Below are 16,839 nucleotides of genomic sequence, written 5' to 3'. Positions count from 1 at the left end.
TTAAAACCAGCGCAGATTTTTACTACAAAAAAAAACGGCACCTCAGTCACCCGGAATTTATAGCAAAATTGAAAGAGGTTGTGTGAAAGTGACAGTAATGCACTGTAAGAAATGACGAGCGTGGATTTTACAGGGAAAAAAGGTCGGCTGTCATTAGAATTTGACCGTGACAATAATAATAAACTGTAAAAACAACTATTGTAGATTTTACGGGAGAGAAAAAAGCCAGAATTTTACCGTAAAAAAACACTGGTACTGTTTTTGCAATGACGGTAAGACACTGCCAAAACTACCCTCAACTCGAGGTAAAAATGAGGCAGCTCGGTCATCAGAATTGTGAAAATAACGGGTATAGCCTTTTTTCAATTTACAGTATTTATCTGTAAAAACTGGTCAATTTAACAGTAAAATTCTGGCAACTGAATCCACAGATTTCAAAACTGTAGATGAGTGTACTTAGAACGATGATTGGAAAATTCACGGTAAAAACCGGAAGCTCAGTCACCAAAAATTTTGAAGTAAAAATAAAAGTGGTACAGTTTTTCAATTCCTAGTAATTCTGTGTAAAAAAAACCCACACATTTTGTCTCCGTAAAATCTAGTTGGAAAAAAAAAAATCCAATGCAGTGCACTGTCAGGACCCGGGTGTTGTCAGAATGCTGCGCAGGCTCCTGACAGTGCACGGAAGGGGAGGGGCTAAGTGGAGTGGTTGTAATTCACCATTAAAAGGAGAGGAGTAAATACATCGCAGGATTCTTACTTCAAGTGAGCGTATTCACACACTCAGCACCTCACTAGTGTACTTGTGCAAGTGTACTGAAGCAAGTGTTCCAGTGTACTTGTGCAAGTGTACTTGTGCAAGTGTTCCAGTGTACTTGTACAAGTGTACTGAAGCAAGTGTTCCAGTGTATTTGTGCAAGTGTTCCAGTGTACTTGTGCAAGTGTACTTGTGCAAGTGTTCCAGTGTACTTATGCAAGTGTTCCAGTGTACTTGTGCAAGTGTACTGAATCAAGTGTTCCAGGGTACTTGTGCAAGTGTGCTGAATCAAGTGTACTGAATCAAGTGTTCCAGTGTACTTGTACAAGTGTACTGAAGCAAGTGTTCCAGTGTACTTGTGCAAGTGTACTGAATCAAGTGTTCCAGTGTACTTGTGCAAGTGTACTTGTGCAAGTGTTCCAGTGTACTTGTACAAGTGTACTGAATCAAGTGTGCAAGTGTACTTGTGCAAGTGTTCAGTGTACTTGTGCAAGTGTTCCAGTGTACTTGTGCAAGTGTACTTGTGCAAGTGTTCCAGTGTACTTGTGCAAGTGTACTTGTGCAAGTGTTCCAGTGTACTTGTACAAGTGTACTTGTGCAAGTGTTCCAGTGTACTTGTGCAAGTGTACTGAATCAAGTGTTCCAGTGTACTTGTGCAAGTGTACTTGTGCAAGTGTTCCAGTGTACTTGTGCAAGTGTACTTGTGCAAGTGTACTGAAGCAAGTGTACTGAAGCAAGTGTTCCAGTGTACTTGTGCAAGTGTACTTGTGTAAGTGTACTGAAGCAAGTGTGTCAGTGTACTTGTGCAAGTGTACTTGTGCAAGTGTACTGAAGCAAGTGTTCCAGTGTACTTATGCAAGTGTACTTGTGCAAGTGTTCCAGTGTACTTGTGCAAGTGTACTTGTGTAAGTGTACTGAAGCAAGTGTGTCAGTGTACTTGTGCAAGTGTACTTGTGCAAGTGTACTGAAGCAAGTGTTCCAGTGTACTTATGCAAGTGTTCCATTTGAGACACAAAGGGAGTTTTCTTCTTTTTAAGGCATCGCACACTTCCTGTTCTTCTCAGGCCTCGTCTGGAAAGACAACATAAGCAGGTGAATTCTACTTGCAGTCTGCAAAGACAACATAAGCAGGTGAATTCTACTTGCAGTCTGCAAAGACAACATAAGCAGGTGAATTCTACTTGCAGTCTGCAAAGACAACATAAGCAGGTGAATTCTACTTGCAGTCTGCAAAGACAACATAAGCAGCAAACAACATTTGACAAGAACACAAGAAGCAAACATTTCAACTTCATCAACATTTTGATTTTGGCCCAAAATTAAAAAAAAACCACTAAAATCCTCACTTTAGTTTTCTGTGTAAAAAAATGGAATATTGACTTCATTCATTCTATTTTTGGAGTTTAGTTTTTTTTCCTCAACTTTCCCTTTTCTTTCTTTCCAGTGTTTCCTGAATAATACGACAACAATCATACCTTTGAATATTTATTGTACAGTAGCACTTTTATACATGGTCACCTCTTCATATCTACTCTTTCATTCAATGATTTATTTCCATCATTTGACTTTAATATTCTATTCAATTATTTGACTCCAGTATTTGGTTTAAATGTTTGATTCAATGATGTTATTTAAATATTCAATCAAATCATTTGATTCAAATAATGAATTCAATTATTTGACTAAAATGTTTGATTCAATTATACAATTTATTTGATTGTTCAATTTAACTATTTGGGGAAAATATTTGAGTCAATTATTGATTCAAATATTTGACTAAAATGTTTGATTCAATGATACAATTTATTTGATTGTTAAATCAAACTATTTGAGGAAAATATTTGATTTAAATAAAATATTTGAGTCAAATATTGATTCAAATATTTAATTCAATTACAATATTTGATTTTAAGTTTGTGATTCAATCGTTCCATTGTATTATTCTACCCAAATATTAAAATTAATTATTCAATTAGATTTTATGATTCAATTATTTAATATTTTACAAATATTGTTTTATTTAATTCAATGTTTTAAAGTCAGATTGACAAAAATATTTCATTTCATAATTTGATTTGAAAATTTGATTCAGTTAGTCAATTAAATTATTAAATTAAAATGTTTTATTCAATCAAATAATTAATTTAAATGATTTAATTATATTTAATTAAATAATTGTAATTTTGTTTACATACTGTAACAGGGGATATTTTGACATTTGACTTTTAGTTGGGCCAAATATGAAAAGAAGGTTTGTGTACATTTAGGACACGAGAGTATTGGTAAGATGTCAAGTTACAGTCGTCATCCTGGGCATGAATGCCAACTTTTTCAAATATTCTTTTTGCAGACTAATTCCAGAGACCTTCAAGCCAATATTAGTGTATGTACAGTAAATATATATTTCTATCCATTTGACATAAAATCCTAAATAAATTCAAAATTGCGCACTGAATTTCTTTCAAAATAATTCAGATTTCTGTGGTTTGATCCTTGCAGTCTGTGGAAAGGCTCGATCAAATCAATGATGAATATAATCAAGTGGATTAAAGGTCAAAAGTAGATCCCATCCACAATAATAACGACGTGAGACCGTTTGACTCGTGAATTTAAATTATTGAACGATATTTAAATAAGCCTTAAATTAAAAACAACCAAATGAAGAGAAAAAAACTCTGGAACTAATTTATATTTTCAGACTTCACTAAAAGTGATTTTTCACTTTGTGGTGACGGAAAAAGCCAGAAATGAGTTCAGTTCATAGCGAGGACGGAGAAGGTTCGTGCGGACTCAAACCCGAGTCCAGATCCTCGTAGGCGTCCTCGTCCTCCAGGCCGCAGAAGGAGCTGAGGGCGGCCCACAGCAGGCCAGGCTGCTCGCAGTGATGGTGCCGCCTCCAGTGCTCCAGAACCTGGTCCTTGCAGTCCAACACCTGGCTGCACAGCACGCAGTTGAAGGCGGAAGCTCCCGCCAGCATCCGGAAGCCTTTGACGCCGCCGTCGTCGTCGCCTGCGGTCCCGCGGTGCTGGAACACGATGTGCCTCTTCAGTTTGGCCAAGGAGAAGAACTCCTCGTCGCAGCTGCCGCATTTGACCAGGTTGCACTTCTTCTCGTTGAGCTGCCGCCAGTAGTGCGCGGCGCGTTTGACCAGCTCCTTCTCCGGCTCCAGGCCGCCCGGCGCGGGTTGCCCCTCTTGAAGTCGGATCAGGACCTCCTCGCCGTGGACATACAAGAGGTGCATCTTCATGTCAGCAAAAGTGGGGGTGACCACCTGGCAGCGGCCGCATTTGATCTGCAGCTCCACCGGTTCTTCGCGGCCCTCGTCCGACGTCTCCGAGTTGTCCCTGCTTGGGCGAGAGAAGCGGTGATGAGGTCGTTCACGCGGACAGACGGAAAGAACCCGAGCAACAATGGTCTCACCCCTCCGCGGCCACGTCGTCCTCGTGATGTCTGATAGACGGCTCCACCGTGAGCAAGACCTTGTGCACCTCGCGCAGATGACTGAAGTACACGCCCACGTAGCCAAAGGACTTTTCGCAGAACTCGCAGCACAGAGACCGGCGCGGTCGGGCCTCAGAATGCTGGAGCTTCATGTGTGTGCTCAGGCTGCCCGAATGGGCGTACGCCTTGCGGCACACGGGGCAGACGTACGGCCGGGTGCTGGAGTGAGTGTTCATGTGGGTCTGCAGGTGGTGCTTGAACTGGAAGCAGCAGCTGCAGGTGGAACAACGATGAAGCGTGCGACCGGCCACAAGGACTCTGGGATGGTAGGCTCCTTTCAGCTGCAGGGTGACCGGGTGTTGTTGGGGAGGACAATCCAAGTCCTTGGTCGCTTTGGGAGTTTGTACCAGCTCAACTTCTTGACCGTCCAAGGAACTAGCGGGTAAGCTAACTAGCTGGGGCATGGTCTCCATCAGCAACACTGGTTTGGGTCGGATGGTGCGGTACTTCTTTGAAATCTCAAATTCTTGCTTGGAACTTGAAACAACGAGTGGTGGTTTTTCAGGTACCCTCCTACGGAAGAAGGACAAAGACCTCTTCTTCCGGGCCTCATATGCCAAGTCTTCCGCGGTCTTTCTCTTGCGTCCTCTCTTCTTTCCCGGCAGCTTCTGGAACGTTCCCAACACAAGTGAGCTCTTAGTTTGAGCTTGCGGAGATGAGGCCTCAGATATTGGATCTTTGGGGCTCCTCGGACCAGCCTGGTTTAATAAATCCTTGTCTTGGGAGAGGTTGAGCTTGGCCGCTGGAATGAGAGTGGTCTTTGCTTTGGAGTAAGGCAGGATGGGCAGTTTACCTTTAGGAGGAGACGGGATGATTTGCAAGGCTTTGCTGAAGATGGCTGGAGATAGAACGGCAATGCTTTTTGGAGGCTGAGCTGCAGGAGCCTTCGACTGACACATTCGCATCATTGAGCCACTTTGGTCCTGGGACTTTCCTGGAGACACTTTGAGTGCAGTTGTCGTCGGGCGTGGACTTGGAATAATTGATGTGGCAGGATGCTCAGCGTTCTCTGGCTCCAACTGCGACCCCGAGTACAGGACGGCATTGTCCGGTAGCACCGCAGTGACGGATAAGTCAGAGCGGGCGTGGTCAAGGACAAGGACCTTCTCCGAGACTTCCTCCTTTGGAGTCACCTTGCACTCCCGTTTCTTTGTCTTCAACAACGATGACGTTCCACTCGCAGGCGATGCCTCAGCAACCCTTGAGGCAGTGTCCCCCCTTGCAGCTATGGGCGGTGGTCTCACCTTATCTGTGGTGCCAGCTCTCCTCGCTGGCTTGTATCTGGGAATGGGCAGCTTGAGATTCTTCTGAACCGACTGGCTGTGTTGAGGTTGCTGTGGTGTCTGAGAGGAGACAGAAGGGGGCAGCGCCACCAGAGAGAAGGTGCCATCCTGACCAGCTATTCGCATCAGTGCATAGTTTTGGGCAGGCACCACGATGGATTGAGGGCCAGAGCCTCCGGTAGCTTCAGGGAGGGCAGGGGGAGGCTGGCAGGAGAGGACGGCAGAGGCCGTCGGGGAAGGCACAACGACTGAGGCCTTGGGGGCGATGCTACGGAACTGAAGGCTCTTCATTTGAAGGGCTGGATTTGCTGGCTAGCAGCTGAAAGATACAAAGACACGAGAGCAGCATGAGTTAGGCTAAAAGATACAGACTGTACTCGTCTTCAGAGAGTCTACAAGATACAGACTGTACTCGTCTTCAGAGAGTCTACAAGATACAGACTGTACTCGTCTTCAGAGAGTCTACAAGATACAGACTGTACTAGTCTTCAGAGAGTCCACAAGATACAGACTGTACTCGTCTTCAGAGAGTCTACAAGATACAGACTGTACTCGTCTTCAGAGAGTCTACAAGATACAGACTGTACTCGTCTTCAGAGAGTCTACAAGATACAGACTCTACTCGTCTTCAGAGAGTCTACAAGATACAGACTGTACTCGTCTTCAGAGAGTCCACAAGATACAGACTGTACTCGTCTTCAGAGAGTCTACAAGATACAGACTGTACTCGTCTTCAGAGAGTCTACAAGATACAGACTTGTTTATGTTCTCAAACTTGTTCTAAGACTTGTTTATGTTCTTAAACTTGTTCTAAGACTTGTTTATGTTCCCAAACTTGTTCTAAGACTTGTTTATGTTCTTAAACTTGTTCTAAGACTTGTTTATGTTCTCAAACTTGTTCTAAGACTTGCTTATGTTCTGAAACTTGTTCTAAGACTTGTTTATGTTCTCAAACTTGTTCTAAGACTTGTTTATGTTCTTAAACTTGTTCTAAGACTTGCTTTTGTTCTCAAACTTGTTCTAAGACTTGTTTATGTTCTTAAACTTGTTCTAAGACTTGCTTTTGTTCTCAAACTTGTTCTAAGACTTGTTTATGTTCTCAAACTTGTTCTAAGACTTGCTTATGTTCTCAAACTTGTTCTAAGACTTGCTTATGTTCTCAAACTTGTTCTAAGACTTGCTTTTGTTCTCAAACTTGTTCTAAGACTTGCTTATGTTCTCAAACTTGTTCTAAGACTTGTTTATGTTCTCAAACTTGTTCTAAGACTTGTTTATGTTCTCAAACTTGTTCTAAGACTTGTTTATGTTCTTAAACTTGTTCTAAGACTTGATTATGTTCTCAAACTTGTTCTAAGACTTGCTTTTGTTCTCAAACTTGTTCTAAGACTTGTTTATGTTCTCAAACTTGTTCTAAGACTTGCTTATGTTCTCAAACTTGTTCTAAGACTTGTTTATGTTCTCAAACTTGTTCTAAGACTTGCTTTTGTTCTCAAACTTGTTCTAAGACTTGCTTATGTTCTCAAACTTGTTCTAAGACTTGTTTATGTTCTCAAACTTGTTCTAAGACTTGTTTATGTTCTCAAACTTGTTCTAAGACTTGTTTATGTTCTTAAACTTGTTCTAAGACTTGATTATGTTCTCAAACTTGTTCTAAGACTTGCTTATGTTCTCAAACTTGTTGTAAGACTTGTTTATGTTCTGAAACTTGTTCTAAGACTTGTTTATGTTCTTAAACTTGTTCTAAGACTTGTTTATGTTGTTAAACTTGTTCTAAGACTTGTTTATGTTCTCAAACTTGTTCTAAGACTTGCTTATGTACTCCAACTTGTTCTAAGTATGTCCTATGTTCTCCAACTTGTTCTAAGTCTGGCCTATGTTCTCCAACGCAGACCTTTGTGCAAGTAAAGGAGTGTGAAGTCCTGCAACAAGACAATGAGCCACAGGAAGAGTTTTTATAAAGAATGCAGAGCAGAGAGAGAAAGAGGAGGCAGATGATCAGCTGAGGTCAAAAGGTGAGGAAGCATGTTGATGTGTGCAGGAGGTCAGAGGTCACCAGGAGGGTACGCACGTGTGTGTGTGTGTGTGTGTATGTGTAAATGTGTGTGTGTACGTGTAAGTGTGTGTGTGTACGTGTAAGTGTGTGTGTCTGTGCATGTGTGTGTGTACGTGTGCATGTGTGTGCGTGTGTACGTGTAAGTGTGTGTGTGTACGTGTAAGTGTGTGTGTGTGTGTGTGTGTGTATGTGTGTGTGTGTACGTGTAAGTGTGTGTGTGTGTAAGTGTGCGTGTGTGTGTGTGTGTATGTGTGTGTAGGTGTAAGTGTGTGTGTGTACGTGTAAGTGTGTGTGTGTGTGTGTGTGTGTATGTGTGTGTGTGTACGTGTAAGTGTGTGTGTGTGTAAGTGTGCGTGTGTGTGTGTGTGCGTGTGTGTGTGTGTGTATGTGTGTGTACGTGTAAGTGTGTGTGTGTACGTGTAAGTGTGTGTGTGTGTGTGTGTGTGTATGTGTGTGTGTGTACGTGTAAGTGTGTGTGTGTGTAAGTGTGCGTGTGTGTGTGTGTGTATGTGTGTGTAGGTGTAAGTGTGCGTGTGTGCATGTGTGTGTGTAAGTGTGTGTGTGTGTACGTGTAAGTGTGTGTGTGTGTGTGTACGTGTAAGTGTGTGCGTGTGTGTGTACGTGTAAGTGTGTGTTTGTGTGTGTGTGTGTGTGAGTGTGTGTGTGTGTGTGCGTGTGCGTGTGTACGTGTAAGTGTGTGTGTGTGTGTGTGCGTGTGTGTGTGTGTACGTGTAAGTGTGTGTGTGTGTGTGTGTGTGTGTGTGTGTGTGCATGTAGTGAGCACATAAAAGTGTGTCTGACATGCTGGAGCAGAGTTGAAAAGAAGATGGCAGACGAGACTTAAACAAGCTGAGTCAGCTTCAAGTTGGAATAAAAACAAGATGGACAATTTCTCTTGAGAAGTTCCAAATGTGTTCTCATGTGTGCTCCTGATTATTGATGCTGACTATTAAATATCATCAAGTACGTGACTTCTTACAGAGTAAACACGCCAATGTGTGTGTGTGTCCTATTCCTAACAGGATCTTTTTTGTGACTGAACCTTATTTGTAACTCAACCTTATTTTAAAAGACCTGTTTTTTGTAACTAAACTTTTTTGTAACTGAACCTTACTTGTAACAGAACTGTTTTTTGTAACTAAACTTTTTTGTAACTGAACATTTTTGTAACTGAACCTTACTTGTAACAGAACTGTTTTTTGTAACTGAACTTTTTTGTAACTGAACATTTTTGTAACTGAACCTTACTTGTAACAGAACTGTTTTTTGTAACTGAACTTTTTTGTAACTGAACATTTTTGTAACTGAACCTTACTTGTAACAGAACTGTTTTTTGTAACTGAACCTTATTTCTGACTGAACTTTATTTGTAGCACAACCTTTGTTGTAAATGAACTGTATTTGTAACTGAACCTTATTTGTAGCAGAATCTACTTTGTAACTAAACCATTTTTTGTAACTGAATATTTTTGTAACTAAATATTCTTGTAACAACCTTATTTGTGAATGAACCTTTTTTGGAACTGAACCGTTTTTGTAGCTGAACATTTTTGTAATTAAGCCGCTTTTGTAACTGAAACTTTTTTGTAACTTAACCATTTTTTTGTAACTGAACCTTTTTGTACCAGAATACTTTTGTAACTGAACCTTATTTGTGACTGAATCTTTTTTGTAACTGAACATTTTTTTGTAACTAAACTGTTTTTTGTAACTGAACATTTTTCTGACTGAATTTTATTTGTAAAGAAACATTTTTGTAAATGAACCTTTAAAAAAAAAAAAATACAGAACCTTATTTGTAACTAAACCATTTTTTGTAACTGAACATTTTTGTAACTGAATATTCTTGTAACAACCTTATTTGTGACTGAGCCTTTTTTGGAACTGAACCGTTTTTGTAGCTGAACCTTTTTGTAATCAAGCCGCTTTTGTAACTGAAACTTTTTTTGTAACTTAACCATTTTTTTGTAACTGAACCTTTTTGTACCAGAATATTTTTGTAACTGAACCTTATTTGTGACTGAATCTTTTTTGTAACTGAACCTTTTTTTGTAACTAAACTGTTTTTTGTAACTCAACATTTTTCTGACTGAATTTTATTTGTGAAGAAACATTTTTGTAAATGAACCTTTTTAAAAAAAAAATACAGAACCTTATTTGTAACTAAACCATTTTTTGTAGCTGAACCTTTTTGTAATTAAGCCGCTTTTGTAACTGAAACTTTTTTGTAACTGAAACTTTTTTGTAACTTAACCATTTTTTTGTAACTGAACCTTTTTGTACCAGAATATTTTTGTAACTGAACCTTATTTGTGACTGAATCTTTTTTTGTAACTAAACTGTTTTTTGAAACTGAACATTTTTCTGACTGAATTTTATTTGTAAAGAAACATTTTTGTAAATGAACCTTTTTAAAAAAAAAATACAGAACCTTATTTGTAACTCAACCTTATTTGTTACTGAATTTTATACGTATTAAAAGGGAAAAAAAAAAAAAAAAAGCTCCCAACCCAAAACTTTCCTCCACTCCAAACGACAACAACTTTACTTTGGGGGCCCAAATGGCAGAAGTTGAAACTAAGGTACTTTGTGACAAGTGAGTGACGTGACACAACACAACACGACACAACACAACACATTAAAGACACCTGAGAGTGTAAGTCAGATCAAAGCAGGTGCCAGCACAACTAATGAGTTCGTTAGCGCTAACGAGGCTGGGGGGTGAAAAGATGCAGCAGAAGAATACTCGACAAATTGATGAGTTGAATGTTGGCCATTAAAAGACAATCCAGATGCAGATCCGCACTGGATGGACACTGACTGGGTGCAGGAGAAACCTTCTTGTTGCAAAGTCTTGCCTAAGCTTTTAATCTGCCGCTAAACCCCCAGCAAACAGAAGGAAGGAAGGAGGAAGGAGGAGAGAGGAGAGGAGGAAGGATGGCAGGAAATTGAAAAAAATGCGTGATGTGTGGATAAATGAGCTATTTTTATAACCAGGTCAGCGCCAGCTGAGGGATTTTTTTCTCTCCTGGGAAATGGAGAAAACACAAGCTGTGATGTATTTTGTTGTGCTTTGTGACCTCCATCACGGGGGGGGGGGGGGGGGCCTTCACCTGTCGCTATGGTAACTGACACGCGGACATGGACACGTCGAGAAGGTCCGAGTCCGTCAAAAAGGAGACCAAAGTAAACCAGATTTCCAGCTGGAGGGTGTCTACAGTTCATGTTCTACTTGGCCGTGACACATTGGAAGAGTGCGATTGAAAAGTTGTTAAGTTGATTCTCACAACAACTTTTGATTGCAAACTGACATCACCAATTAATAATAATCAATGTTGGGAATTATTGACACAACTTTACCTGGGGATGATGTCATCCTCATTCATGTTGATGCTGCACAACATCTGCACTCTGCCCTGCAAACACAACACATATTTACTTACTGCCCTGCAAACACACCACATATTTACTTACTGCCCTGCAAAAACACCACATATTTACTTACTGCCCTGCAAACACACCACATATTTACTTACTGCCCTGCAAACACACCATATATTTACTTACTGCCCTGCAAACACACCACATATTTACTTACTGCCCTGCAAAAACACCACATATTTACTTACTGCCCTGCAAACACACCACATATTTAATTACTGAGCTGCAAACACACCACATATTTACTTACTGCCCTGCAAACACACCACATTTTTACACACCACATATTTACTTACTGCCCTGCAAACACACCATATATTCACTTACTGCCCTGCAAAAACACCACATATTTACTTACTGCCCTGCAAACACACCACATATTTACTTACTGCCCTGCAAACACACCACATATTTACTTACTGCCCTGCAAACACACCACATATTTACCTACAGCCCTGCAAACACACCACATATTTACTTACTGCCCTGCAAACACACCATATATTTACTTACTGCCCTGCAAACACACCACATATTTACTTACTGCCCTGCAAAAACACCACATATTTACTTACTGCCCTGCAAACACACCACATATTTAATTACTGAGCTGCAAACACACCACATATTTACTTACTGCCCTGCAAACACACCACATTTTTACACACCACATATTTACTTACTGCCCTGCAAACACACCATATATTCACTTACTGCCCTGCAAAAACACCACATATTTACTTACTGCCCTGCAAACACACCACATATTTACTTACTGCCCTGCAAACACACCACATATTTACTTACTGCCCTGCAAACACACCACATATTTACCTACAGCCCTGCAAACACACCACATATTTACATACTGCCCTGCAAACACACCATATGTTTACTTACTGACCTGCAAACACACCACATATTTACTTACTGCCCTGCAAACACACCGTATATTTACTTACTGCCCTGCAAACACACCACATATTTACTTACTGCCCTGCAAAAACACCACATATTTACTTACTGAGCTGCAAACACACCACATATTTACTTACTGACCTGCAAACACACCACATATTTACTTACTGCCCTGCAAACACACCATATATTTACTTACTGCCCTGCAAACACACCACATATTTACTTACTGCCCTGCAAACACACTATATATTTACTTACTGCCCTGCAAAAACACCACATATTTACTTATTGCCCTGCAAACACAACACATATTTACTTACTGCCCTGCAAACACACCACATATTTACTTACTGCCCTGCAAACACACCACATATTTACTTACTGCCCTGCAAACACACCACATATTTACTTACTGCCCTGCAAACACACCACATATTTACTTACTGCCCTGCAAACACACCACATATTTACTTACTGCCCTGCAAACACACTATATATTTACTTACTGCCCTGCAAAAACACCACATATTTACTTATTGCCCTGCAAACACAACACATATTTACTTACTGCCCTGCAAACACACCACATATTTACTTACTGCCCTGCAAAAACACCACATATTTACTTACTGCCCTGCAAACACACCACATATTTACTTACTGCCCTGCAAACACACCACATATTTACTTACTGCCCTGCAAACACACCACATATTTACTTACTGCCCTGCAAACACACCACATATTTACTTACTGCCCTGCAAACACACCACATATTTACTTTCACATCCACATGGCAGGAAAATGGCATCCTAAAGAACATGTCACACAGAACTTTCATCAGTTTTGGTGTTTTATGGAAGAAAAGGTCATCTTCCTTCATCCGCACAAATATCAGGCAGACCAATACGGTGAAGAAGAATGATATCACATAACATTAACAAATAACTTTGATTATGGATCTCGCTCTAATGAGGTGATATCACCTGTCCTGTGTTCTATGTGGGCTCAGGTGAGCACACCTTTTAGTAGGAAGTAAACAAACAAAGACTCCTAAATAGTCTGCAGTAACATATTGTGTCATTTATACACCTATTATTCATTAATATTATGTATCACAATATTTAATGATTATTATTAATGGTGTGTGTTTGCGTGGAAGATGGTCAAAGCCACGCCCCCTCAGGGCTACAAACCAAGAGTGTGTTTGGTCGTGAAATTGTTCAACGATAAATCCATGAAAAGAGGTGAAACATCTCTCGCTTGCATGAGAGCATTCACACACACACACACACACACACACACACACACACACACACACACACACACACACACACACACACACACACACACACACACACACACACACACACACACACACACACACACACACACACACACACACACACACACACTCAGTCATATGAAATAAATGAGTGAATTATTCATTGAACACACTTGATGCTCCTCCAACAAGCTTGTTAGAGCAAGTCAGGAGCAAAGCGGCGGCGGCGACGACTCAGCGGAACCCGCGGGGGTGGTGGGGTGGGTGGGTGAAGGGTGGGGTGGGGGTGGGGGGGGTTGGGGCTAACGTGAGGTGACACCTCCTTTGTTTCCATCAGAAAGCAGCGGCGTTCACACGCTCACGTCGGCACACGCCGAGAAGAAATGCCTTTTTGTGGCATATTCATGGAGTCATGGCCGGACTTGTCAGGTCAATTATTGAAGACGGTTTGTGTTTTGCCGCGTCGGCTGACTTCCAAAAGGGAAAACAGGACACTCCACACACACCTTCTTCTTGTCAGGTGCACACTAATTACACATTCATCGTTATTCACTATTTTCTAAAATGTATTAAAAACGTTTGTTTTAAAATTCCAATTTTTATACAAATCAATTTAAAAAATAGGTTTTCAGGATCTTTTCTAACCTGCAAGCTGTTTTATGCCAAATAATACGATTGGCTTGAATGTAGAATCCACTCGGAATGGAATCATCACCTCCACTCCAGACAGGCTAACCTCCTCCAACATCCGAAGACAAAGCTCCGCACTATGGGAGACCGGGCTTTCTGCTCCACCGCTCCCAGTCTGTGGAACGCTCTCCCTGACCACCTGAGGGTACCACAGACTGTGGATGCTTTTAAAAAAGGCTTAAAAACCCTTCTTTTTAAAAAAGTGAAGAAAAAAAGTTTTTTAGATATATGCCTGCTAGTTCTAGCTATTAGGCTGTTCTAGTTTTTATTTGTATTACCTTTTTATTTTTTTAATACGCTGTAGCACTTTGATGTTGATTGCTCAATGTAAAGTACTTTTTACAAATAGAATCTATTATTATTATTTGTATTATTATAATCAGATCGAATCGTTAAGTACCCAAAGACTCATACCCCTAATAGGGGTGCACAAAAATCACAATTCTTTTCAATCGTGATTCAAACATTTTTCGTAATTTTCAAAAAATTATAAAAAAACAAAACGTTTTTGTTGTAATTTTATTTTTATACAAATCAATTTCAAAAATTAAATTTTTAGGCACTTTTCTAACCTGCAAGCTGTTTTATGCCAAATAATACGATTGGCTTGAATGTAGAATCCACTCGGAATGGAATCATCACCTCCACTCCAGACAGGCTAACCTCCTCCAACATCCGAAGACAAAGCTCCGCACTATGGGAGACCGGGCTTTCTGCTCCACTGCTCCCAGTCTGTGGAACCCTCTCCCTGACCACCTGAGGGTACCACAGACTGTGGATGCTTTTAAAAAAGGCTTAAAAACCCTTCTTTTTAAAAAAGCCTTTTTTTTTTTTTAGATATATGCCTGCTAGTTCTAGCTATTAGGCTGTTCTAGTTTTTATTTGTATTACCTTTTTATTTTTTTAATACGCTGTAGCACTTTGATGTTGTTTGCTTAATTTTTTACAAATAAAATCTATTATTATTATTTGTATTATTATCATCACCCCAGGAATCAGATTGAATCATTAGATGCCCAAAGATTCACATCCTAATAGGGGTGCACAAAAAATGGATTTACATCCAAATCACGATTCTTTTTCATCCCAATTATACATTTTTTTGGAATTTTCAAAAATGTATAAAAAATGTTTTTTTGTTGTAATTCCTAATTTTATTTTTATACGAATCAATTTCTAAAAATACATTTTTAGAAGCTTTTCTAGCACATAACCTGTTTTATGCCAAATAATACTTTATACGATTGGCTTGAACGGAGAATCAATTCTGAATGGAATGGAATCGTTAGGTAGCCAAAGATTCACATCCTAATAGGGTTTCACAAAAAATTAATTCACATACAAATCACGATTCTTTTTCATCCCAATTCAAAAACAATTCTGAACTTTCAAAAATTGATTAAAAAAAAATTTGTTGTTGTAATTTCTCATTTTATTTTTATACGAATCAATTTTTAAAAATACATTTTTAGGATCTTTTCTAACCTGTAACTTGTTTTATGCCAAATAATACGATTGGCTTGAATGTAGAATGGATTCTGAATAGAATCATCACCCCAGGAATCAGATCGAATCATTAAGTACCCAAAGACTCACACCCCTAATAGGGGTACACAAAAAATTGATTCACATCCAAATCACAATTATTTTCAATCGTGATTCAAACATTTTTCGTAATTTTCAAAAAATTATTAAAAAAAAAAAACGTTTTTGTTGTAATTTTATTTTTATACAAATCAATTTCAAAAATTAAATTTTTAGGCGCTTTTCTAACCTGCAAGCTGTTTTATGCCAAATAATACGATTGGCTTGAATGGAGAATGGATTCTGAATGGAATCATCACCCCAGGAATCAGATTGAATCGTTAAGGACCCAAAGACTCACACCCTAATAGGGGTGCACAAAAAATGGATTCACATCTGAATTGTGATTCTTATTCATCTTGATTCTAAATCAATTCCTAGTTTGCCAAAATGGATTAAAAAAAATATCTTTTTATCTATATTTCTTAGTTTTTTTCTCTAAGAATCAATTTTTTTAAAGAGGTTTTCAGGCCACCTCCCTGCAACCAGAAGATTATTTTCTAACCTGTTTGATAAAAGTATAATTGTAAATATTATACCAAATAAAACCAAACTAGTGGGCAGCCTAGGACGGAGTTGGCTCCGTTGGTTGCTTCGTTGGGTCTGCTCCTGTCCCTGGCTCAGCCGCCAGACAACCCAACTTGATGCTGTCACCTGATTGGCTGTTAGCGTGTCCCTCCCACTGATCACTGACCACTTCCTGCGCTACCACAGAGCGAGTTCTTCCATACTTCCGCTTTCTTCCCACGAAAGACAGAGTATTTTTTTTGGGTAAGTTTTATGAAAAGGCATTTAGTATTGATATAGATTGCTGTCTAACTAACGTTCACTCTGACAGACTTCATGAGCAGACTCTGGCAAGTGGAGTCTACACTTGTACTACAGTAGAATAGAATGGAAAGTACTTTATTGATCCCTGGGGGATATTCAGCACCACAGTTCGCTCACAATAGACAATAAACACTTGGGTATTTTTTACAGTCTATTATACATCATTATTCACATGTGAATAATATAAATACAGTCTATTATACAGCATTATTTACATGTGAATAATATAAATACAGTCTATTATACATCATTATTCACATGTGAATAATATAAATACAGTTTATTATACAGCATTATTCGCATGTGAATAACATAAATACAGTCTATTATACAGCATTATTCACATGTGAATAATATAAATACAATCTATTATACAGCATTATTCACATGTAAATAATATAAATACAATCTATTATACAGCATTATTCACATGTGAATAACATAAATACAGTCTATTATACAGCATTATTCACATGCGAATAACATAAATACA

General features: G+C 39.4%; 1 protein-coding gene and 1 long non-coding RNA gene across 4 annotated transcripts in view; both read right to left on the bottom strand.

Moving 5' to 3' along the window:
- Positions 1-1,743: 1,743 nt before the first annotated feature.
- Positions 1,744-16,839, bottom strand: part of znf438 (zinc finger protein 438) — an 89,563-nt gene continuing 74,467 nt past the window's right edge. Inside the window, exons 3-6 of one of the 3 annotated variants that reach the window (XM_062022138.1) lie at positions 10,955-11,010; positions 10,708-10,822; positions 4,178-5,860; positions 1,744-4,101 (exon numbers count right to left, since the gene is read on the bottom strand). In XM_062022138.1, the coding sequence (XP_061878122.1) occupies positions 3,516-4,101; positions 4,178-5,832 (2,241 nt within the window). In that variant the 5' untranslated portion in view covers positions 5,833-5,860; positions 10,708-10,822; positions 10,955-11,010 and the 3' untranslated portion in view covers positions 1,744-3,515. The remainder of the gene's footprint in view (positions 4,102-4,177; positions 5,861-10,707; positions 10,823-10,954; positions 11,011-16,839) is intronic. The other 2 variants (XM_062022137.1, XM_062022139.1) reach the window with 2 other exon arrangements.
- Positions 9,369-9,975, bottom strand: LOC133630523 (uncharacterized). The gene is made up of 2 exons (XR_009821270.1): positions 9,782-9,975; positions 9,369-9,501 (listed from the first exon to the last, which is right to left on the bottom strand). It is a non-coding gene; the product is annotated as an uncharacterized LOC133630523 (long non-coding RNA).

This window comes from Entelurus aequoreus, linkage group LG15 (genome assembly GCF_033978785.1).
Source record: "Entelurus aequoreus isolate RoL-2023_Sb linkage group LG15, RoL_Eaeq_v1.1, whole genome shotgun sequence".
NCBI lineage: Eukaryota > Metazoa > Chordata > Actinopteri > Syngnathiformes > Syngnathidae > Entelurus > Entelurus aequoreus.
Note: the sequence above shows the minus strand (reverse complement) of the source record. Positions and strands in the feature narration are given on the sequence as shown.